This window comes from Salmo salar, chromosome 28 (assembly GCF_965601325.2).
Source record: "Salmo salar chromosome 28, fSalSal1, whole genome shotgun sequence".
Taxonomy (NCBI): Eukaryota; Metazoa; Chordata; class Actinopteri; order Salmoniformes; family Salmonidae; genus Salmo; species Salmo salar.
This window is the reverse complement of record NC_138318.1, coordinates 3,714,127-3,737,129: the sequence shown is the minus strand read 5'-3', so window position 1 is coordinate 3,737,129 and position 23,003 is coordinate 3,714,127. Positions and strand designations below refer to the sequence as shown.

The 23,003-nt window shown below is 42.3% G+C and overlaps 2 protein-coding genes across 3 annotated transcripts; both read right to left on the bottom strand.

Annotated features, from left to right (window-relative positions):
* Positions 1–23: 23 nt before the first annotated feature.
* LOC106589291 (oxysterol-binding protein-related protein 7) lies at positions 24–20,786 on the bottom strand. Of its 2 annotated transcripts, none has more exons than XM_014179069.3 (21): positions 20,568–20,786; positions 11,621–11,861; positions 11,224–11,364; positions 11,091–11,144; positions 10,887–11,000; positions 9,344–9,505; positions 9,057–9,210; positions 8,393–8,514; positions 7,826–7,924; positions 7,512–7,535; positions 6,861–7,032; positions 6,665–6,756; positions 6,377–6,539; positions 5,395–5,678; positions 4,980–5,117; positions 4,811–4,874; positions 4,563–4,641; positions 4,169–4,464; positions 1,989–2,115; positions 1,714–1,836; positions 24–1,552 (listed from the first exon to the last, which is right to left on the bottom strand). In XM_014179069.3, exons 2-21 carry the CDS (start codon positions 11,759–11,761, stop codon positions 1,444–1,446), a joined length of 2,658 nt encoding a protein of 885 aa, XP_014034544.1. In that variant the 5' UTR covers positions 11,762–11,861; positions 20,568–20,786; the 3' UTR covers positions 24–1,443. The 2 variants fall into 2 exon arrangements, with proteins under 2 accessions (XP_014034544.1, XP_014034545.1); XM_014179070.3 differs by having other exon boundaries at positions 7,835–7,924.
* Positions 20,787–21,444: 658 nt separating this feature from the next.
* LOC106589178 (large ribosomal subunit protein uL10m) lies at positions 21,445–22,595 on the bottom strand (the record flags this gene model as incomplete). The annotated part of the gene is given in 5 exon segments (XM_082970355.1): positions 21,445–21,647; positions 21,766–21,915; positions 21,995–22,111; positions 22,114–22,144; positions 22,383–22,595. Coding segments are annotated over 5 exon segments (714 nt in total), but the record flags the coding sequence as incomplete, so codon positions are not given.
* Between the last annotated feature and the right edge of the window lie 408 nt (positions 22,596–23,003).

Here is a 23,003-nt window from a genome sequence, read left to right as displayed (position 1 = left end):
TGTATATTACACACGTTGATATCAAGTCTATTTTGATTATAATTTGATTATACTCATAATTCACCATTATAAAATGTACCTTAAAGCAGATTAATTATGATGAATAGAGTACATTCAGTTCCCACTCAACCAGTTTCGCCTTGGTAACCCCTTTCATGAGAAATATCTTTAATCATCACAATAGCATTATTAGTGTTAACTAAAATCACAAATCAAAAGCACAACACTTACATTATAAAAAGTAATTTATGTGCAAGCTAGATGACATAGAGAGACAAGTTATAGGTTATATTCCCATGTCAACTTGTTTGACTTACTAAAATGAACTCTTGTAAAAGAGAGGTATTTAATACACTAGTGCCACTGAAATAAATATGATTCAACAATAATTCATAAAGGGTCGTATCTTAACTTAAGATCCACTCACGCAACTAAGAATCATGCATAGATTTCTTTGGGAGATTTATGTGAAACTGTTGAGTGATGAAACACAAAAATCTAGTTAGGATTCAGCCCAGAGAGTGTAAAATACACGTTTCAAAATATACAATCTCTGAAGAATAGTTCACAGTAAATGTTTTCTTCACCTGAGCAAATTAACCTCACACTTCCACCCCTCGAGGCCGCTCAAACTCAAACTCTGGACCGCGAAGCCTGTTCCACTGCTTGTTTTCATTGATCCCCTCTAATCAGGGACTGATTTAGACCTGGTTGCAATTAATTGGTTGCAATTAGTGGTTGCAATTAATTATCAGGTAGAACAGAAAATCAGCAAGCTCCGGACCTCGTAGGGCAAGAGTTGAATACCCCTGCTCTAGACAGTGTTTCCCTACTCCAGTCCTCCAGTACCCCCCAACAGCACACATTTTGGTTGTAGCCCCGGACAAACTCGCCTGATTCAACTCATTGAGGGCTTTGATGATTAGTTGACAAGTTGAGTCAGGTGTGCTTGTCCAGGGCTACAACAGAAATGTGTATTTTTGGGGTATACGAGGACTGGAGTTGGGAAACTGCTCTGGACAGCAAATGCATCTTAGAAGAACATAAATGTACACAAACAATAGGGAATGATCGTAACTACATTGCAATGGGCAACACAAGTACCAGTAAAAATGCATTAGAAAAATGAACAAAGTCTCTCTTTATCCTTCTCAGGTGATGGAACAGGTGATGCTACACTTTCAGGGAATTCTGGGAACTATTTTCAACTTGACTGTTCACTGTTGACTGTTCAGTGGATCCGAGTAGTTTGCAGACTTTCCTGGAAGTTTTCTTTGTCTTGGGAGTGCATATAAGATGGTGATGATAGAAGGTGGGCTTCTCAGGACAGTTCATCCATGCCTTCATCAATTCCCACCCGGTATCCTCTGGGTTTCAATACAGACTTGGGTCATTTTTGTCATTTGATTCTCTCAAGCCACCAAATGGCCCCAGTGCGTTTCTTCACCATAGTTCCAGGTTGTTTGTGTTAGCAAACCCTGGATTCTCTCTGAATTTCCAATAGGTTCCATTGGTCAGCCACACATCCCTCCCAGAGGAATCCACGGCTTTCCTGAATATGGAAAATGAACAGAAAATGTAAATTACTGAAAGCATAGCTTGAAGTTAAGGCTACTAACTGAATTTTTTGATGAAGTATTATCCTAGATATAAGATGACACACTGATTGTTATTGCTTCAGTATCACTGAAGACTAAAAGAGCAGGGACTTACTTGAAGAAGCGTGGCTTGTGCTCTTGTCCTTTCTTAGCCAGTTGTTTCCTCCGCTCCCTCTGTGTGTCCTCCACTTCTTCTTTGAACTTATCACAATCATCCACCCTCCCATCCTCCAGCATCCTGAGGAAGAGAAAAACCTCATAAGAAACGCTCCAATTCATCAAACCTATCACATCATATCTACAAGTAAGGCCCTATCAATATAAAAACATGATTTGTAAAATGGTTTAATAATAATCAAGGCCTCCACGGCCCATTGAGGCACCACTCACCTCTGGTCAGGGCGAAGGCGTGAGTCTGTGGGGGGCAGAAGAGGCTTCAAGCCTGGGGTGAGCTCGTTCAGCTCCAGTGCGAAGTTGGAAAAACCGTAATACAGGTAGTAGTCCTTGGGCTGGGGATCTGCACAGTGAAAGAAGCCAATGAGGTGAGCTACAATAGTGAGCTAATGTAACCACAGTCTCAAACCACAATGTCTTTAGTTAGCATACCACTAACCATGAGAAAAGGTCCTAAAAAAACGTTAGGGATTTATCTTAGCCAGTGGTGTGTATTCATGGGTGCCAAGGGAAACCAGGCTTCCCCAAAACATTTACCAAGAAAAAAAAGAAACAAACATAAAAAATTATTTATCTTTTGTCTCTCTGTGTTCATACATTTCCTCCAATACGTGAGAGGCTGAATGTATCTCACCGGAGAAAGCATCAGAGTGAATGAAACAGCACCACTCTGTCTCAGTATATGTAGCATATCTATCTGATGCTGTCTGGTTAAAAAGAGTATGACATTGTTGCCGCCCATAGCATTGAATGCAAGGGGAGCCAGCGAGCATTTGGCCTCCCTTGATATAAAAATATATAATAATAATAATAATAATAATAGCCAATCAGTGTTGAGCTAAACTGAGTGAGCTCAGCTGTGAAAGGTCCTGGCGCACCCAAAAAAGTGTCAAGGGAAGCCAGTTTGGATTTGGCTTAAGACCAATCACATCAAAAGCCCAAAAAATAACATGAATTGTTGCATCTCGTTGTCCTCCTGAGGATAAAATTGGCCCTTTGCTAAGTTAGCCATGGATGGAGATAGGGTTTTGGACTTGTGGTTTTACTTAAATCTCCATACTGGCCAATGGTTATAATGTAGATTCTGATCCAACTATTAATTCATACATTGTACCCCTGGCCTGAGAGGATGGAAGTTCAGCATTGTGTAGCTAGATGTACACTGACCAAAAATATAAACGCAATGTGCAACAATTTCAAAGATTTTACTAAGTTACAGTTCATATAAGGAAATCAGTCAATTGAAATGGATTCATTAGGCCCTAATCTGGATTTCACATGACTGGGAATACAGATATGCATCTGTTGGTCACAGACACCTTAAAAAAAAGGTAGGATCAGAAAACCAGTCATTATCTGGTATGACCACCATTTGACTCATGCAGTGTGACACATCTCCTCCGCATAGAGTTGATCAGGCTGTTGATTGTGGCCTGTGGAACGTTGTCCCACACCTCTTCAATGGCTGTGCGAAGTTTCTGGATATTGGCTGGAACTGGAAAAAGCTGTCATACACGTCGATCAAGAGCATCCCAAACATGCTCAATGGATGGCATGTCTGGTGAATATGCAGGCCGTGGAAGAACTGGGACATTTTTAGCTTTCAGGAATTATGTACAGATCCTTGTGACATGGGGCTGTCCATTATCATACTGAAACATGAGGTGATGTCGGTGGATGGATGGCACGCCAATGGGCCTCAGGATCACGTCACGGTATCTCTGTGCATTCAAATTGCCATCGATAAAATGCAGTGTCCGTATCTTATGCCTGTCCATACCATAACCCCACCGCCACCATGGGGCACTCTGTTCACAACGTGAACCAGCCAACCGCTCGTCCACATGATGCCATACATGCTGTCTGCCTTCTTCTCAGTTGAAACTGGGATTCATCCCTGAAAAGCCCACTTTTCCAGTGTGCCAGTGGCCATCGAAGGTCAGCGTTTGCCCACTGAGGTCGGTTACAATGCCGAACTGCAGTCAGGTCAAGACCCTGATGAGGATTGCGAGCACACAGATGAGCTTCCCTGAGACGGTTTATGACAGTTTGTGCAGAAATTCTTCGGTTGTGCAAAGTCCCAGTTTCATCAGCTGGCGTGGTTACACGTGGTTACACGTGGTAACAGCTCTGGTGGACATTCCTGCAGTCAGCATATTAATTGCACGCTCCCTCAAAACTTGAGACATCTGTGGCATTGTGTTGTGTGACAAAACTGCACATTTAGAATTACCTTTTACAACTTGGTCTTTCTAAAAAGGCTTCCTACATACTAAATATTCAATGGGCATCGAACATAATGAGTCCAATTTTCTTTACAGGAGAAAAAAAGCCCTTACACAAGATTTCTGTTTTAAACTCTCTGAATTTTTTCCTTGTGTGGGTGGGATACTCACTTGGCTTCCAGATACACTGCGGAGTGGGAAAAGTGTCACAGAAGATGCCCTCATGCCACAACCCCCCAAACCGGTGGATAACACTCCCAGTCTGGTCCAGCACAGTGCCCTGCACCTCGTTCTTGTTGGTGTCCGACCCCCAATAGCGGGACTTGACAAAGGTGATCTTACAAGTGCATGCGTTGCTGTTGAGGTTACGGATGATAACCTCCCCATAGTGCTCCAGGTAGCGCTGCTGGCTCAGGACATTATGGACACAGGTCACTACTTTGTTCCACTCATAGTGGTCCCCAAACCTGAAAGAGTGATTGAAGGTAAAGCATTTCACATTTTCATTTCTAACAGCTTGAGAGAGCAGATAGTAAAGAAATGGCCACCAGGACCAGACAATTACCTTGGGAGAGTGACGTTCACGATCCCTGTTGGCATGATCTCCAGTGACTTTCCCCAGAACTTATTCTTCCACCGCTGGTCTGTTCAGGTGACATAAATATGTTGTGTTCCATGACAAACATTATTGATAACAATTTCCGATAGTATAGTTACAAAAAAAATCTAAAATGGTTCAAAACAAATGTTAAGACGTGTATCACTAGCTGACTAGAATGAAGGTTTTGCTCATTTATAATCAGAAAATCTCACCCTGCCACAAGGAGAAGTTATTTGAGTCTGCGTGGCATGCAGAGATGGGGGGATGGTGGCAAACCTGACGAAAGACAAGAACGGTTTAGTCTGAATCTGACAGAACTAGTCTGACCTGGTCACTCGTCATTTCCGCTGAGGGATGTCAGAGAAGGTTCAGTCCTCCTACCTGCTCACTGATGTAGCGGAAGCCCTTGTCCTCTCTCACACATTCGTAGGTCTCCCCCAGGAGTGGATTAAAGGGCTTGTAGCGGTTGCGGTAGTGAGCTGTAGCATAACCAGAGATGGCGAAGGCACCAATGTAGACCTGCACAAGAACAGAGAAACACCTTCAGTCTTCTAATCTCACATACTGCAGCTGTCGTTACGTGGTTTCGTTCCAATCCTGAGGCTCAATGTATACTGTATTCTAGCATATACCTTTGACAGAATGGAAAATCTTTATCATAGTTTATTGATGTGAAGAAATGCTGCTACTTTGAGCACTTTCCCATTCAGTGTCTTTAAGATGTATCTAAAAGCCGTACATTTTTATTGAATATTGAAGACACATACATTCATGTATTTAAAAAAAAAATCTTTACCATCCTCTGGTAGGGGTCCTGTGTGTTGTTGGCAGTGTCCAGCAGCTCGGAGTACTCCAGCTCCTCACACAGTCTTTGTATCAGGTTGATGGGCTCGTTGAGAGCAGCAGGCATGGAGACACGGGACAGGTCCTTGCCTATATTGTTGTAGAGGATCTGCATCAGGCCCACATGGGCATTCTCTGGGCAGTGGGCAGGCAGAGTGGTACGGCGGCCGGTGTTCTTGGGCACGACGCTGTTGGGAGCCTTAGAGATGCTGGCACGGTACTCACGAGTGGCCGAAGCTGTGGGGAAAATGTATAAAGGTTTCAATACTTTGAAAAACAACATATTTTTACATTTTAAATTTTTACCTCCTTTTTCTCCTCAACTTCGTGATTACGATCCTGTCTCATCTCTGCAACTCCCCAAAGGGATCGGGAGAGGCGAAGGTCTAGTCATGCGTCCCCCAAAACATGACTCACCAAGCCGCGCTTCTTTACACCCGCTCGCTTAACTCAGAAGCCAGCTGCACCAATGTCTCGGAGGAAACACCGTTCAACTGATGACCTAGGTCAGCCTGCAGGCGTCCGGCCCGCCACAAGGAGTCGCTAGATCGCTATGAGCCAAGTAAAGCCCCCCCGGCCAAACCCTCCCCTAACCCGGACGACACTGGGCCAATTGTACGCCGCACTATGGGACTCCCGGTCATGGATCGAACCCCAGACTGTAGTGATGCCGCAACACTGAAAAACTACTTCTAATTGATAACTGGTTACAGTGTGTGTGTGTGTGTGTGTGTGTGTGTGTGTGTGTGTGTGTGTGTGTGTGCTGTGTGTGTGTGTGTGTGTGTGTGTGTGTGTGTGTGTGTGTGTGTGTGTGTGTGTGTGTGTGTGTGTGTGTGTGTGTGTGTGTGTGTGTGTGTGTGTGTGTGTGTGTGTGTGTGTGTGTGTGTGTGTGTGTGTGTGTGTGTGTGTGTGTGTGTGTGTGTGTTCACGCTCACCATGGCCCTCCTCAGGTTCAGAGTTGCTGGTGGTCCTGTCGCTCAGACCAGACTCGTCAGACTCAGAGGAGCTCCCATTCAGGACGTCGTCACTCGCATCAAAATACTCTGCTGCAGAGTCTGTCACTGAGGGCGTGCGGCGGGACTGGTTCCCAGATGCAGTCTAAAGAGAGGGGAAGAGTGACGAACAATAGACACCATGAGAAAGACCGCAAAACAGACAGAATCAGCGAGGAAAAGCTCTCATAGGTCAACCAAACCTGTCTCCATGAAGGTGTGTACCCTCACCTCAGCCAGTGTGGTTGATTGGTGGTAAGTGTCCTGCAGTCTCTGACGCTCCTGGGCCAAGGCCTCATGCACAGACTTGAGGGACGTGTGCACTGACGGGGACAGGAAAATCAAGATATACACATTTAGCATCAGTAGTAACAATAACACCTGAAGGCAAAGTGTGTGTGTGTGTCTGTGTGTACTTGGCTCTGACCTCTTTGGGACAAAGTACAGATGTCCTGCTGGATCTTCTTGCCTTCAGCGGAGGTGTTGGTGGGAGGGGACAGCTGGGAGCAGACGTAGTCTGGGATAGAGGGTACATAGTCTGGGAGGGAGGGGACAGATGCACCCAGTTGGGAAGAGCTGTTCAGGTGACTGGAGGACAGCTACAAAATTGAGGAATGGTGAAGAATGAAAAAGTAGAACAAACCGAATAACCATTTTCTACATTATTTGTCCGTCACTGATTCCCCACATTAGTGAGATGTTAAATATGTTTAAATGTAGATGGAAAATTAAGGAGAGCTGTGTACAAGCCATGCAATATAACTACTATGGAAGGCTAAAAGCTAGCGTCAAGTTCTAGGAGAATGTATGTCCTACAAGGTTTTAGCCAAAACAAATGTCTTATTTCTCAAACTTTTATCACAACTACAACTTGCAAACTGCCATCTGATAGCAGTGTTTACTGTAAATCGTTGCTTTACCCTGTCCCTAAAGTTACATCTGATTTGATGTTACTTTCCATTGTAAACAAATATACCCCTTTGTCTATATTTGACTGTCTGGACAACATGGAAGAGCTAAATTAGGACTCGTTGTTCCATGCTTTGGCAGTCTGCCTAGTGTCATAGTCGTGACTCACCGATTTTGTAATCCCACGAAAAGGCTTTGGATTAAAAAGAAGCCTAAAAGTTATCAGGGGATTGGGTTGGCTAATACACAAAAGTAACACATTATATTCATAACAGATTGGTTAGTGGTACACAATCACCTTTAGGAATTTCAGGATTTGGGGGATTTAAAAATATCTGAACATTAGTACCAAATCCATTGGAAAATTCACTGGAACAATATCCATAAGTCAAAACTAAAAGGTGAGTCTAAAGTTTTCCTAAATCACCTTCACATTTAATCTAAGAACCACAGCTAAAACCAAATGCTTTAAATGTTACAAACCTGTCTTACCATTCCAAGGGCCTCCACTCTTGACATTGTGCGTGAGTGACCCCATATCTTGCCAGACCTGGACTTCTTGGGTTTCTCAAGGGAAAGATTCTTGGTGGAATTAAAAAACAGACTCAGCTTAAATCACTGAACAGGCATCCCATTGTGCACAGACATGAATTCAACCCCAAATTTCACCCTGTCATTGGATTTAGTAAAGTTGGGTGAAAAAAATATGAAATTCCCTTTTCAACGTCATCACGTTGAATGTTTTGGTTGAAATGGCGTGGAAACAACGTTGATTCAACCAGTTTTTGCCCAGTGGTATAAGCCAGTTGTCTCATTACATTACTAAATTCAAGCATGTCTCACACCCTTGTCCTGCAACTCACTGGTATGCCTAGTTCCAAAGTCACCCCTAGCCCATGGGAAAATGTGTAGATATGAAACATCTGGATAAGTGTTGATATTTGATCCTAGCCTATGAGACGTCTGGGGTGGATCCATTACCACATTGCTAAACCTATCCTAGGAAGTTTTGGTTTGGCACTGGGCCGTAGTGGTTTTGCTTCATCTCACCTGCATGCTGATGATGCGCTGCAGCTCTCCATTGGTGAAGGCTTGCTGCCCCCCCTCCAGTGACTGCAGCCTCTGGACCAGCCGGTTCAGCTCAGACAGGTCCAACTGACAACGGTTCAGCTCTGCAAAAACAATACAGATGCTGTTAGGGCAGGTCCTAGAACAATTCTACTGGGGAGTTAAGACCTAGACCAAAACACTTGTATCTCCTAACTGTGGTCGTCCATGAAGTACCATTCATGAGAATTAGGAGCTAGAGATATTGTTTGCATGAGTACAAAAAGATCCTATATTTATACATTTGGCAGAATGGTGCCGAAGGAGATGGCTGTCGTTTTACGATCCCATAACCAATTGTGCTATTGTGTATGTTTTTTCACGTTATTTGTAACTTATTTTGTACGTAACGTTTCCGCCACCATGTCTTATGACCGAAAAGAACTTCAAGACATCTGGACAGCGATTACTCTGGGCCAATTGTGTGCCGCCCTATGGCCCTATCACGGCCAGTTGTGATACAGTCTGGATTTGAACCAGGGTGTCTGTAGTGACACCTCAAGCACTGAGATGCAGTGCCTTAGACCGCTGCGCCACTCGGGAGCCCTGAGTGTATATAACTATAACATATTGGGTGTACTTTGTATACAAGATAAGAGTGCAGTACCTTCAGCACAGCTGTCTGGGTCATGAGTCTGTTGTAACCAGGCTGACACCTTCCCATTCACCCCAGGGTTGACCGAGGGAAACTCTGACAGTGTTGGTGCAGCTATCTCACCCATGTAAGAGCCTGTAGTGCTTTGGTAGTGTTGGTAGGAAGACTGGTATACAGACAGACAGACGGACAGACGGGCAGACGGACAGACGGACAGACAGAGAAGAAAGAGAGTCAATACAAGACTATAAACCACCATCACTGCCAACAGAGACTGGATCTCTACAAAGAGAATTTACCACGTCCTGCATGCCATTCCGCTGTGCTAGTCCAGCCACACTGGTGCCCTGGGACAAGGCCTGGAGGAAGCCATTGTGCACTTGAGCAGCCTCGTTCTTCTTGAACATGCGGTGGGCACTCAGCTTGGTCACCCAGATGTAGAACAGGTCATGACTCTTGGCCTAGGAGACGAAAGAACAGGAAGAGTGGCGTCAAGTTCATTTTAATTACTACAGGCATCTAAAAGTAATCCCAAAAAGATAATCCAACTCAACTGTTCTTCAAATTAACCTTGGACAATACTCAACTTAGTTTATTAAGTTATTTAATCATAATGTACACTACCGTTCAAAAGTTGGGGGTCACTGAGAAATGTCCTTGTTTTTGAAAGAAAAGCAAATTTTTTGGTCCGTTAAAATAACATCAAATTGATCAGAAACACAGTGTAGACATTGTTAATGTTGTAAATGACTATTGTAGCTGGAAACGTCGGATTTTTTTATGGAATATCTACATAGGCGTACAGAGGCCCATTATCAGCAACCATCACTCCTGTGTTCCAGACGCCTCACAAGTCCTCAACTGGCAGCTTCATTAAATAGTACCAGCAAAACACCAGTCTCAACGTCAACAGTGAAGAGGCGAATCTGGGATGTTGGCCTTCTAGGCAGAGTTGCAAAGAAAAAGCCATATCTCAGACTGGCCAATAAAAAATTAAGATGGGCAAAAGAACACAGACACTGGACAGAGGAACTCTGCCTAGGCCAGCATCCCGGAGTCGCCTCTTCACTGTTGACGTTGAGACTGGTGTTTTGCTGGTACTATTTAATGAAGCTGCTAGTTGAGGACTTGTGAGGTGTCTGTTTCTCAAACTAGACACTCTAATGTACTTGTCCTCTTCCTCAGTTGTGCACTGGTGCCTCCCACTCCTCTTTCAATTCTGGTTAGAGCCAGTTTGCGCTGTTCTGTAAAGGGAGCAATACATCGTGTTGTACGAGATCTTCAGTTTCTTGGCAATTTCTCGCATGGAATAGCCTTCATTTCTCAGAACTAGAATAAACTGATGAGTTTCAGAAGAAAGTTATTTGTTTCTGGCCATTTTGAGCCTGTAATCAAACCCACAAATGCTGATGCTCCAGATACTCAACTAGTCTAAAGAAGGACAGTTTTATTGCTTTTTTAATCAGAACAACAGTTTCAGCTGTGCTAACATAATTGCAAAAGGGTTTTCTAATGATCAATTAGCCTTTTAAAATGATAAACTTGGATTAGCTAACACAACGTGCCATTGGAACACAAGAGTGATGGTTGCTGATAATGGGCCTATGTACACCTATGTAGATATTCCATTAAAAAATCTCCCGTTTCCAGCTACAATAGTCATTTACAACATTAACAATGTCTACACTGTATTTCTGATCAATTTGATGTTATTTCAATGGACAAAAAAAATGTGCTTTTCTTTCAAAATCAAGGACATCACTAAGTGACCCCAAACCTTTGAACGGTAGTGTATGTAGCATAGTCAACAAGCTAAAATAAGGTGAAAGGGACGGGGCATACCTTCATGTGATATAGAATGTCTCCTGCATCCAAATTGATACGATTGGATTTCTTGTTGATTGACATGACTGCAAGGCTGACATCTAATGAACCATGGAGCTTTCCCCTTGTGATCTTTAAAGTAAAAAATAAGTGCTTTCCATTATTAATGGAGAGATTTTCATAATTTAACTAAAATATATAATTAAGGGAATGTGCACTTACATCTTGTTGGGTTTTGGAATATCGCAAGATCCCTGTTTCCAACACAAAGTACCTCTGAAAGTAGGATAAACACATGAATTAAGGCCAAAATGAACTCATTTCCAAAATAGTGATGAATGGACAATTTGCTGACCTTGTGCCAGCCTTTCAGGGGCCATTTTCTCCTCTTGAGGAGGTATCCTTCACAGATGCCTGGGATGGTCAGGTCCTGGGGGTTGTCACCTGACGTCACGTCCACCTGAAGGTCGTCCATCACCTCCCAATCTTTAATGTTCTGAGGGTGAGACAACACCATACCAGACACATCAACAACCATCTAGAGACAGTCCTGTTGTTTGTGAAATGTTAACATCCAGTTTGAAGTTTTGTTTGGATATTTGATATTTAAACAAGTGCAGGATGGGCCTAAAACTCCTTACATATAGAATTTAATTAGTTCTGTCAGTGACTGTAAATGTGTTGATTGTTTATTGAATTTGTTGATGTTGATTCTTTGTCATTGTGACTCTCTCTTGGTGGAAGAGACATACCCGGGAGTGACGGGAGGAGGCAGTGCTACTGCTCCGAGAGTGTGTGGGCTTGTTGCAGGTGGGAGGAGTCTTCTCCAGGCCACTCATCAGCGATTGGCTACGGTTGAGCGTGGCCCCGTAAGGATTTTGAAATGATTCCATTTTTGAAATTATGTCAGGCTTCCCTCCCTTGTGTTATTGGTAGATTTTTCAGTGAGACTGTCCTGCTACAAACTCCCTGTCATCTCAGGAGGGTATGGGTCTGAGAAAGAAAGTAAACACATGAAATGTGAGCAATAATCAAACAACCTTTACAGAAAAAAAACTATGACTTATGAGGACAATACAGACACTGTACGTGGAAGGTTTTGAAATAGTTGTTATTCAAGATGATCTCAATGGCATCTCAACAGAGCTGCATTCTTGGCCGGAAAAGAAAAAGAATACTAAATGCTATGCACCCTTCCCCCAGAGGTGTCCAACACTCCCGAACACTGACACAAATCTGTGAAACAAACTAAACTTCGGAGAACTTGAGGGGACTCACTCTAATCTGGTTCCCAGAGAGATGCTTCACTTGAACACATAGCCTAGGCTTACCTGGATCGTACTGGATCTAGCTTGTTCACCTCAGAAAGACTGAATTCTGTCAGGAAACAAATACTCTCTCACTAAAGACAAACCTAGGCAGTGCTATAATTCTGCAATAGTAGCCAGCCTCACATCAACTTCTGGGGTAGACCAAATGGGTGTGGAAATGGACCATCAGCACTTGCGTGTAGCTTTTGTTGAGTAAGTTGCACATTATGAATTGTTAACTGGACAATTGTTTGCTGCAATTATGTGAATAAGAGGCTGAAGAGACTCTTCACCATGTTTGATTCACAAATCTCTTGTCTGAGGTTGTTGCATGAAGATATGAGGCCTGTATTCATAACTTGTCAGCAGGTGTTATTTCTAAAATACTAAAACCACATCTAGGTCTTGGCAAATGTTTTCAATGGGGGCTTGTGGCAGAACCTGAGATCCCTCTCAGCCTTGAACTACAGGTATTTGTGCTACTGAGCTATTTAAGATCAATGTCAGATTTCCCATCTAGTGTAATAACCATTTTCATTTCAATATACAGTAAAGGAAGAGCCATGATATCAGAGGCCATTGCCTGTAGGCTGGTAAGTGTTGTGCTCACTTCCTCCCAACAGGCTGGGAATCTGAGAACAGGATTAGTAACCTTCCTTCTAATTGGCTTAGCCAAGTCTTTTTTAGCAACACCCCGCCTGCACATGCAATAATGACATCACAAGGCAGAGAACACTGAAGCTGGTGGTGACAACAAAGTTTGAGGCCTATGTATGGGAGTGCTAGGGCTATGCAAAAGTTACACATCTACAGCCATCAAAAACACAATAGATGATGTGTATTAGGCTGTGAGGCTGTGTCCATGTGCACCCATGCAGGCTTGGCTTGGATTGGTGTTGCATGTGATGGTTGAGGACAGAGGTAGGGATGGGTGCCTCTCTGACCTCAGTCAGGAAAGCATGTGGCCGGAACAGGATAATGAGATTTTCTGCTAGCCAAGCTTCAAGCTTGCTTACTCAACACAGAGAAAGACACATTTACAGTGCATGCTCATGCTCTGTGTATTGCCTTTCAAGGCATTTTTAAGCGGGCAATTTATCCATTGGATTATGAATACTATGTGGAGATGTTGAATGCTAGGTGATGTTTATGGTTTACATTTGATCGCACCAGCTATCTATACGTTCAAGGCACCACTTCCAACTAACTGAATCAATTTATTTTATTTTGACAGGGAGTCAATGAAGAATGAAGGATATGTCAGTCAAAACAGCCAAATAGGCCTACACGATCTAAAGGAGAATCGATTCACAATTGCAAATATACACATGTCCTGACGTATAAGGTTATTATAGTAAACTAAAAATGAAACGAAAACGAATCATGAAAAAACTATTTAGTTAACTGAAATAAAATAATTAACAAACCCGTTTGAAAAACTAAAACTATACTGAAACTATTATCTTTGACTCCAAAACTAACTAAAATAAAGTTAAAATCATTAATTATGTTCGTATACTATATGGACACACCCGGCCTGCACAGCTGTGTAAGGGAAAACTGGAATATAACATTGCGGATAAAGTTTGGAATAACAATTTCATGTGTACAACATCTAAAGAGCTGCATCACTATACTGAGAGCTTTGCCGTCTCTAAAAGGACGATTCACTGTTGGGGTAAGTTTCTCAAAAACAAGTAATATCTCAAAAATGGTGTCTAGACCCTTCTATAACATGCCATTTACATCAAAAATAGAGATTTGGTTGTAAAAAAATACAACTTCTCCTTTAGGCCTCGCCTTTTAATGCTTGTTGTTGTTACGGAAATGTACCCACTAATACGATTTACTTTGTGCAGCTACGTCATCTCGCTGAGTCTACATTTATAACTAACCAAACCTATGACCTGACCCATCACCTTATGCATTACTGCCCCACAGTGGCAAGAAGTTAAATCCCTAAAAATACAAAAACTATAGGCCCATAACGGAGTGGCTGCGGTTCCGGATTTTCAGGAACCCGACTTGCTGTTGCTAAAAATACGGAGATTTCTACGCATGCGGGATCCACTAGTCTACCTCCTTTCAGCTGCTGCTCAGTGCTGTCACTCTGTGAGTTCACAGATAGAACAAGGAGCCAGCTGTTTCACCGTATGTATACATCTGTATGGAGTGCGGTGGCACTGGGCCGACATGCTGATGATTTTCTCACCAAAGAAAAGTCAGATCTCAATACATTTTTCTATTCCCAAAACTATTATCTGTTGCAAACAGAGTACACTAAGTTTTGTAGACGTGACCCTTAGCCAAAATGTTGTTTACAACGAGTGCAAGGGTGAATTTAGTTATTGTATACGTGCAATTCACAGAGAAGGCATTCCCTAACATAAATATGCAAATACATGCTAGAACACGCCAATAGGATCTCGCTAGCTCATGCTTGGCTCTGCCCACCTCCTTGCTTATTCTGCTCACTATGCTTAATTTACTCCCATTGAAAACGACACAGATGAACTATCTTGGGTTGGTTATAAATATCTTTGGTGACTCCGCTGCCGCTTGAACACAAATCAGTTCGAACAAACTTCCCACTGGGCACAAACTGGTGCAATCAACGTTGTTTCAACGTCATTTGCCAACGTATTGTGGCGTGGAATCTACATGGAAATACTGTACATTGTACCTTCAAAGGGGATTTAAGAACTATTCTACCGCACTGATATACTGTGTGCGTTATTTAAGCAATAAGGCCGGAGGGTTGTGGTATATGGCCAATATACCTCCTTGTGCCTTATTGCTTAATTCTAAACTGCTTCAGCCCTGAATGCTGATTTGCTGACAGCCGTGATATACAGTACATTCAGAAAGTGCTCAGACCCCTTAACTTTTTCCACATTTTGTTACGTTACAGCCTTATTCGAAAATCTATCAAATAAAAAAAGAGCCTCAATCTACACACGATACCCCATAATGACAATGCAAAAACTGTTTTTTTTTTTACATTTTTGCAAATGTATAAAAATAAACAGAATTACCTTTTTTACATAAGTATTCAGACCCTTTGCTATGAGACTCTTCCTAGAGCTGGCCGCCCGGCTGAACTGAGCAATCATGAGAGAATGGCCTTGGTCAGAGAGGTGACAAAGAACCCGTTGGTCACTCTGACAGAGCTCCAGAGTTCCTATGTGGAGATATGAGAACCTTACAGAAGGATAACCATATCTGCATTTTTATATATATATAAAAATACATATATATATATATATATATATATATATATATATATATATATATATATATATATATATATATATATATATATATATATATATAAATCTGCAGAAATTTTGAAAAACCTGTTTTTGCTTTGTCATTATGGAGTATTTTGTGTAGATTGATGACAATTTTTTTTAATACATTTTAGAACAAGTAACATAACAAAATGTGGAAAAAGTCAATGGGTCTGAATACTTTCCGAATGCACTGTATATATTTTTTATTTATATATATTTTTATTCAGATTTTTCAAGGGGTGCTGCAGCTACTTCCTGCGGCTATTCACAGAAAGGCAGCTAATAGTGATTTAATATATTTTTTTCATTATCATTGCAAACATTGGCTAAACAGGAAGCAAACTGCTGGCTATATGGCGGCATAACTATAAAGATTACATAATCACACAAAACACTTATTGTTTTGCCCCATTGCAATGTATAGACTGCGTCTTGCTTGTGCCAGCTATGGCAATATCCTTTACAACAGCCTTCATATATTTTTTTGGAACATTGTTAAAAAATATGAGGCAAATATAGGCTACATCATCATATCAATGAAATTGGTTGAGTGTTCAGAAGAGAGAAACGTGAATTTGTGTGTAAAATAATAAATGCGCAGAACCTGACTCGGATCCTTAGATTTAAGAAATAAGTTTCCAGAAGGGCGGGACGGGGGCGAAAAGGCTCCTAGCCTCCATCGCATATGCTACGTTCTGTCCCTACTAAAACTAAAACTGACATTTAATAATATAAAAAAGAAAATGAAATGTTTTTATAAAATTTTAAGTAAATAAAAACTAGTAAAGTGAATCGAAAAACTAACTGAAACTTAACTGAATTTAAAATAAAAATCTTAAAATGAATAGAAATAAAAACAAATATAAAAACACAAAACTAGGCCTCCCGAGTGGCGCAGTGGTCTAAGGCACTGCATCGCAGTGCTAGCTGTGCCACTAAAGATTCTGGGTTAGAGTCCAGTCTCTGTCGCAGCCGGCCGCGACCGGGAGACCCATGGGTCAGCGCACAATTGGCCCAGCATCGTCCGGGTTAGGGGAGGGTTTGGCCAGCAGGGATGACCTTGTCCCATCGCGCACTAGCGACTCCTGTGGCAGGCAGGGCGCAGTGCACACTGACACGGTTGCCAGGTATACAGTGTTTCCTCCGACACATTGGTGCGGCTGGCTTCCGGGTTAAGTGGGCATTGTGTCAAGAAGCAGTGCGGCTTGGTTGGGTTGTGTTTCGGAGGACGCACGGCTCTCGACCTTCGCCTCTCCCAATTCCGTATGGGAGTTGCAAAGATGAGACAAGACTGTAAGTACCAATTGGATACCACGAAAATTGGGGAGAAAAAGGAGTCAAATAAAAAAATATAACAAAATAACAAAAAAACACAAAACTATAATAACCTTGATACACGCTATGTAAAGCCGAACATTCCGACTGAAGCAAGTTTTCTCACAATCAGTTGGAAGTGCTTGCATCTTAATGCAAATTAAAAGTCCTGCATATCACCTGTTCTGTGAGGTGTGACCGCTTATAGCTCTATGGGTGTTGTGAGGGACAGCTCTGGTGGGCTAGTCGTTGGAGCGTATAGGAGAAGATGGCGGAAACAATTATTTTTATTTTTTTACTCCTAGTGAGTCGAGTGAAGATAATAACACAGAGAGTGAGAATGAGTGGGTTACAGTGGCGAAGAAGAAGGGAAACAAGAGAAGTCAAGTTGTGATGGAAACTAGGAAACCCGTAGACACATTTTTTATCCAAGTGAGGGTGTTGGCGCAATGCTACCTGGGAAATCCATTTAATGTCTCAAGGAAAATCTGAAATGTGTTGGAGGAAAGTGTGGAGTTGGTGAGAGTCACAAGTGTGTCTGCGGAGCACCCTCAAAAAGATATCGGAGTGGAAATGTTTCCTGTATGGATTTTCGAAGCAGGGCGCATATCAAGGAGGCAGAAGCTATAACTGGAGACATAGATGGAGTGGTTGGTGCATGTCGACTGACCCGTATGGTGGATGGAGAAAATAAATTAACTTCATCCATACTACTGTTCTTTTATGAAGAGTCTCTCCCTTCTCATATAAAGTTAGGATTCATGAAATACCCTGTAAGAGCTTTTGTGCACAAGCCCCTTCAGTGTCATTAGCGCAAAATATTTGGTCATGTGTCAAGTGTGTGCAGAAGGGAAGAGTACCATATGCCAGATGAAGTGAAATGCTGCAACTGTGGAGGCGAACTTGCACCCAAATTCCTGGAGGGTGAAGGAGACCGAGCTGGCAAGAGCAAGGTGTGTTCATTGTGTCTCCTATCTGGAGGCGGTGAGAAGAATGGAAGGAACGAGTGGTGGGGAAGAAACAATGATAGTAGAGCCACCACGAAGATTGAAGGTTTCTCATCAATCGAGGGATAGTGAAATGCTACATGTTAAAAAAGGTGGACTTTGTATTATTTATTGCAATGGTCATAAACTCTACAGCACATGCGGAGAAGAGTCAGAGAAAATTGGAATCATTGTGAATGCAGCTGAACGTTTGTTGGGTCTTGGTGATTTCACAGACGAGGCCTTGCAAGAAATCCAGTCGGTGAATGTTTTGCCCTTACAGACCCCTTATTTTTATTTTATTTTTTTTAAATGGGGGGGATGGAATGTGATTGACTAAGTGGGATGGGTTTTGTTTGTTGACGTGTCTATTTTATATTTAGTATGATAGAGTTTTTCTCCCTTTCCCTCGATGGAATTTTAATTATACCCTGTCCAGCTGGTGGCAGTAATGCACCATTAATATTGGATGCCAACAGCACTGACAACCGATAAAGAAAGAGAAATATTCTGGCTTGTAAGAAACATTTACACGATTTTGCACTTCAGTGTTTCAGGCTGTATGTACCAATTAATTGTGTTTTACAGCCCGATTAATCAGACAAGTTGGTGATTTGTCTCATCCATGGAAATATGGTTGTGTGGGAATCGTGTTAAAAAGGTGTATAGTAATTTGACCTTTTATATTATAATTTCTCAGTGTAAAGTTCCAAAGGTTTCCAAAACCGTATCGCAAACCCTTGGGACTTTTGTACACATTGGCAGAAACTGTATTTGCTCTAGCGTTGCTCCCAATTGTACTGGGTTGCAAAAAAAAAGTTAAATAAAAATCCATTTCAACTTACTGTGCCTGGTGGGCAGAACGATTAGTCCTTAAAACGGAGGGAATTTGAGACAAAATATCTCAAGGAAATTATTATTAAACAGATTTTCCAAACACGAGTCTGTTGTAGACCCACTTTCTCTGCTTACCTCATGTCAACAAAAAAAGTCCCCCACAAGGTCGTCAAATGAAAGGCACTCATTCTATACAATGTTTTGGGGACTAAAATAAAACCTGTCAGTTTGTCACTCTCTTGAGGTTGTAAAAATGACAGGTTCAGCTACTTAAGACATTGGTCGCGTTCCCCTGCTCAGACGTTGCATGCATCAACCAATGGTTGCGTGCCACATCACAATACCCCATAATGACAAAGCAAAAACAGGTTTTTAGGAATTTTTGCACATTTATATATATATAAAAAAATGTTTAACCTTATTTACATATTCAGACCCTATGCTATGAGACTCGAAATTGAGCTCAGGTGCATCGTGTTTCCATTGATCACCCTTGTGATGTTTCTACAACTTGATTGGAGTCAACCTGTGGTAAATTAAATTGATTGGACATGATTTGGAAAGGCATACACCTGTCTATATAATGTCCCACAGTTGACAGTACATATCAGAGCCAAAACCTAGCCATGAGGGAACTGTCCGTAGAGCTCTGAGACAGGATTGTGTCGAGGCACAGATCTGGGGAAGGGTACCAAAACTTTTCTGCAGCATTGAAGGTCCCCAAAGAACACAGTGCCCTCCATCATTCTTAAATGGAAGAGTTTGGAACCACCGAGACTCTTCCTAGAGCTGGCCGACTGGCCAAACTGAGCAATCGGGGGAGAAGGGCCTTGATCAGGGAGGTGACCAAGAACCCGATGGTCACTCTGACAGAGCTCTAGAGTTTCTTCCAGAAGGACAACCACCTCTGCAGCACTCCATCAATCAGGCCTTTATGGTAGAGTGGCCAGACGGAAGCCACTCCTCAGTAAAAGACACATGACAGCCCGCTTGAGGTTTGCCAAAAGGCACCTAAAGGACTCTCAGACCATGAGAAACAAGATTCTCTAGTCTGATGAAGCCAAAATTGAACTCTTTGGCCTGAATGCCAAGCGTCACATCTACAGGAAATCTGGCACCATCCCTACGGTGAAGAATGGTGGTCATAGCATCATGGTGTGGGGATGTTTTTTAGTGGCAGGGACTGGGAGACTAGTCCGGATCGAGGGAAAGATTAACAGGGCCAAGTACAGAGAGATCCTTGATGAAAACCTGCTCCAGAGAGCTCAGGACCTCAGACTGGGGTGACGGTTCACCTTCCAACAGGACAATGACCCTGAAAACTCTGATGCCACTGTCTGACAATTGCGTGAGTGCACCACAGACAGGATGAAGGTCGTGATGAAACAAGTGAGTAAACTTGCTATGTGGTTAAATAATACAAACTACTTGTTATTCTCAGGGAAGCACTATGCAAAAAGGCATAACCTTGGGCCTCATCACAAGGGTTAAATAGTGGCAAGGAGGCTCTTATCTAAAGCCCATTATGAATTATTGTCCCACACAACTTGACTCATGTTCTGAACTGAACAAAGCCATTTTAAGCACGGCACAAGTTTAAAATGTGGGATTTTTTTTTTCAACCATCATCTATTGATTAAACATCTCATTCATAGCCATAAGATCCTAGTCTGATTAATGATGTGCTTAATAAAGTGTTAAAACAAATGTATTCTACAACAGCCAAATCTATAATTATCTGATATTATTGCATATTTATGTCCAATCGCAACATTTTGAAATGGGTCAACCCAATAAATACTGTAGCTTGTTTTGGTTATGTGGTTGTTTGTTTAGTTGGCTAAAGTGGACATGTTGAAATTGCAATTCATATACAATTCTTGGAAATTACCCTTTCCTGAAAAGTCATCTCGTCAAACTACACATTCCATAAATGCAAATATCAGTCTGTGTGCTTACCTGTAGTTCATGTCTGACCACTCTCATCATGGTAATAATTTTTTCTTCAAATGTCCAACAAACTTCGTGATTTCCCATTTGTTTGTCAAATCACAGAGCCTCACCATATCGTTGAACAATGGCTTTATCAACAAATATGCGGGACAAACAAGAAATGCCTTCAAAAAGTGTTGTAGAAACTGCCAATGACGGCTTCCCTGTCCTCACGCAATGAGTAAAATGCGCATCCCCCAAATCCATGGAGAGCTGTGCCACCGCGCAATGTGGCCAGGGCATTATCCGCATTAGCCTAAGGAATTAGATGTGCTTATGGGGTGTTGCTAGACATGTAGACCTGACAATTTATGGTGCACCTTGGCTTGTCTGACCCTATATCTGCATTGGATAACTGCATGTTTACAAGACATTTAAATCAAGTCTCTTCAATGTTGTTCTGCAGCACAGAATACACATGATCCAATGTTTTGACATTATGTGAAAAGCTATTTTCTAGTTAAATAAGAAATTCAAGAGGGCTATTTGAACAGGATACTTCATGTGATATAGCACACACACATTAAATTAATACGCAACCCTGTGGGTTAGTAGGGCTTGCCCTGTGACAGCCTGATATTGAATTGAGATGAATATGTTAGGTTCTCTCCCACAAACCCAGAATAGCAGCGGTAATCGGTAATAGACTGACCCAGATTAACATTCTGTAATCCCCAGATTAGCATTTGTCAGGATCTCCGAGACCACTTGTGTTTATTTTGGCAGACTGATTCTCATTACTATTGCAACATGCATGACTCTTGGTGATGACTTTTGCAAATGTCTACTCAGATTTTGATATATTAAAAAAAGGATCACCCCAGACGATTACCTCTTAACCTCTTTAACCAAGTAGGTTGGTGCATTTACTTTTTTGCTGGAGCAGCAATGAGAGGTGGGTGGGGTGGCGCTGCAGCATGGAGGCTGTCTGAGGGGTCATCATGGTCAGGCCTCTCACCAGCTCTCCCTGGACCAGGGTCACTGACGACAGCTTGGCATAGTTCAACACCCCCTGCCGACTCAGCAATGTCTTCCATATACGGGCCCCTAAAACAGTGGGAGGAAAAGTAAGACATTACACAATTGCTTGTATTATAGTATCTTCACTGAAGTCACGTAGTACAGTTTTGCTATACTGGTAGTAGGACCATCAGATTGTACTTACCCAATAATACCACCTGGGGGCTGGTCCTCAAACTCAGAAACATCTGCTTCAACTTTGGCTCTTTACTAACAAATATAACAGTCTGGCCAATGAATAGAGGCCCCATGTTAATGTAAGGGCTGTCTGGCAGGTAGGACCTCATCACCTGTGGTTAAACAATGTCAAAAACGTAATATTAAAATCTTTCCAAATGCAAACGGCTATACAATTTGCCTCAAAGGCACAATATAAATAAACTTGATTTTGATGCCATGCTAGTAGAGCCTGTGCTTGAGAAGCAGAATATCTTCTGAATTGGTGGCGTTGTTTTGGATCACAGCGATCATTTTACAGTCCTGGAACACTGTTCCTTCTTCAAGAGCAACACCAGGCCACTTTCCTGTGAATAAACCAGGACTCATAAATCAGTCCACATCTCGATACCAGCTCACATCACTACTATTCCTAACTGACCGGATGCTATTCCTAACTGACCGGATGGAGGAGCTCTCCTTTCAGCGCTACACAACTATAGGTTTGTGTGGTGCTGAAAAGACAGCTCCAGTACGCACACAAACATTGACAGGTTTCTTGTGCTTCTTTTTGAGTTATAAACACATGCGCTGGACTTCACTGACCTCCTGAACTGGTTTGACGTGGGGGGTCAGAATCCCTGGGGGAGCCGCAGGTTTGGGTGGAATGTATTCAGTGACAGTCATCAGCTTCTGTTTGTGGATGTGCATGGACTTCTTGTGACGTGTGACTGCCTTAGAGCCATGCTGGACACTCTGCATCAGCGGCAGCCATCCTGTAGACACACATGTTACATTAATAAGGTGTTTATTGTGTGTTTATAAAGGAGGATTTATAAAAAAAATAATAGACAGACTGAATCTTATATTTAACTAGGCAAATCAGTTAAGAACAAATTCTTATTTTACAATGAGGGGCCTACCCCAGTCAAACCTTCCCCTACCCCAGACCAATTGTGCGCTGCCCTATGGGACTCCAGATCACCGCTGGTTGTGATACAGCCCGGGATTGAACCAAGGTCTGTAGAGACACCTCTAGCACTGAGATGCAGTGCCTTTGACTGCTGCGCCACTCAGGAGCCCTACCGTTCTATGCAGGCAATAAAACCTGTTAACTGTGTTGCATGGGATAAAAGTGTTCACTTGTGCATACATTCCAATAATACAGTATATGGTGTTAGTGATACAATACAATCCATCTTTCTGTCAATGTGATTATCTTTGTAC

Coding starts and splice junctions, on each gene's coding strand:
- LOC106589291 (XM_014179069.3), bottom strand. CDS start 11,761: ATGGAATCATTTCAAAATCCTTACGGGGCCACGCTCAACCGTAGCCAA. Junction 11,365..11,620: donor CCTCCTCCCGTCACTCCCGG/GTATGTCTCTTC, acceptor TCTCACCCTCAG/AACATTAAAGATTGGGAGGT. Junction 8,515..9,056: donor CCCAGACAGCTGTGCTGAAG/GTACTGCACTCT, acceptor TTGTTTTTGCAG/AGCTGAACCGTTGTCAGTTG.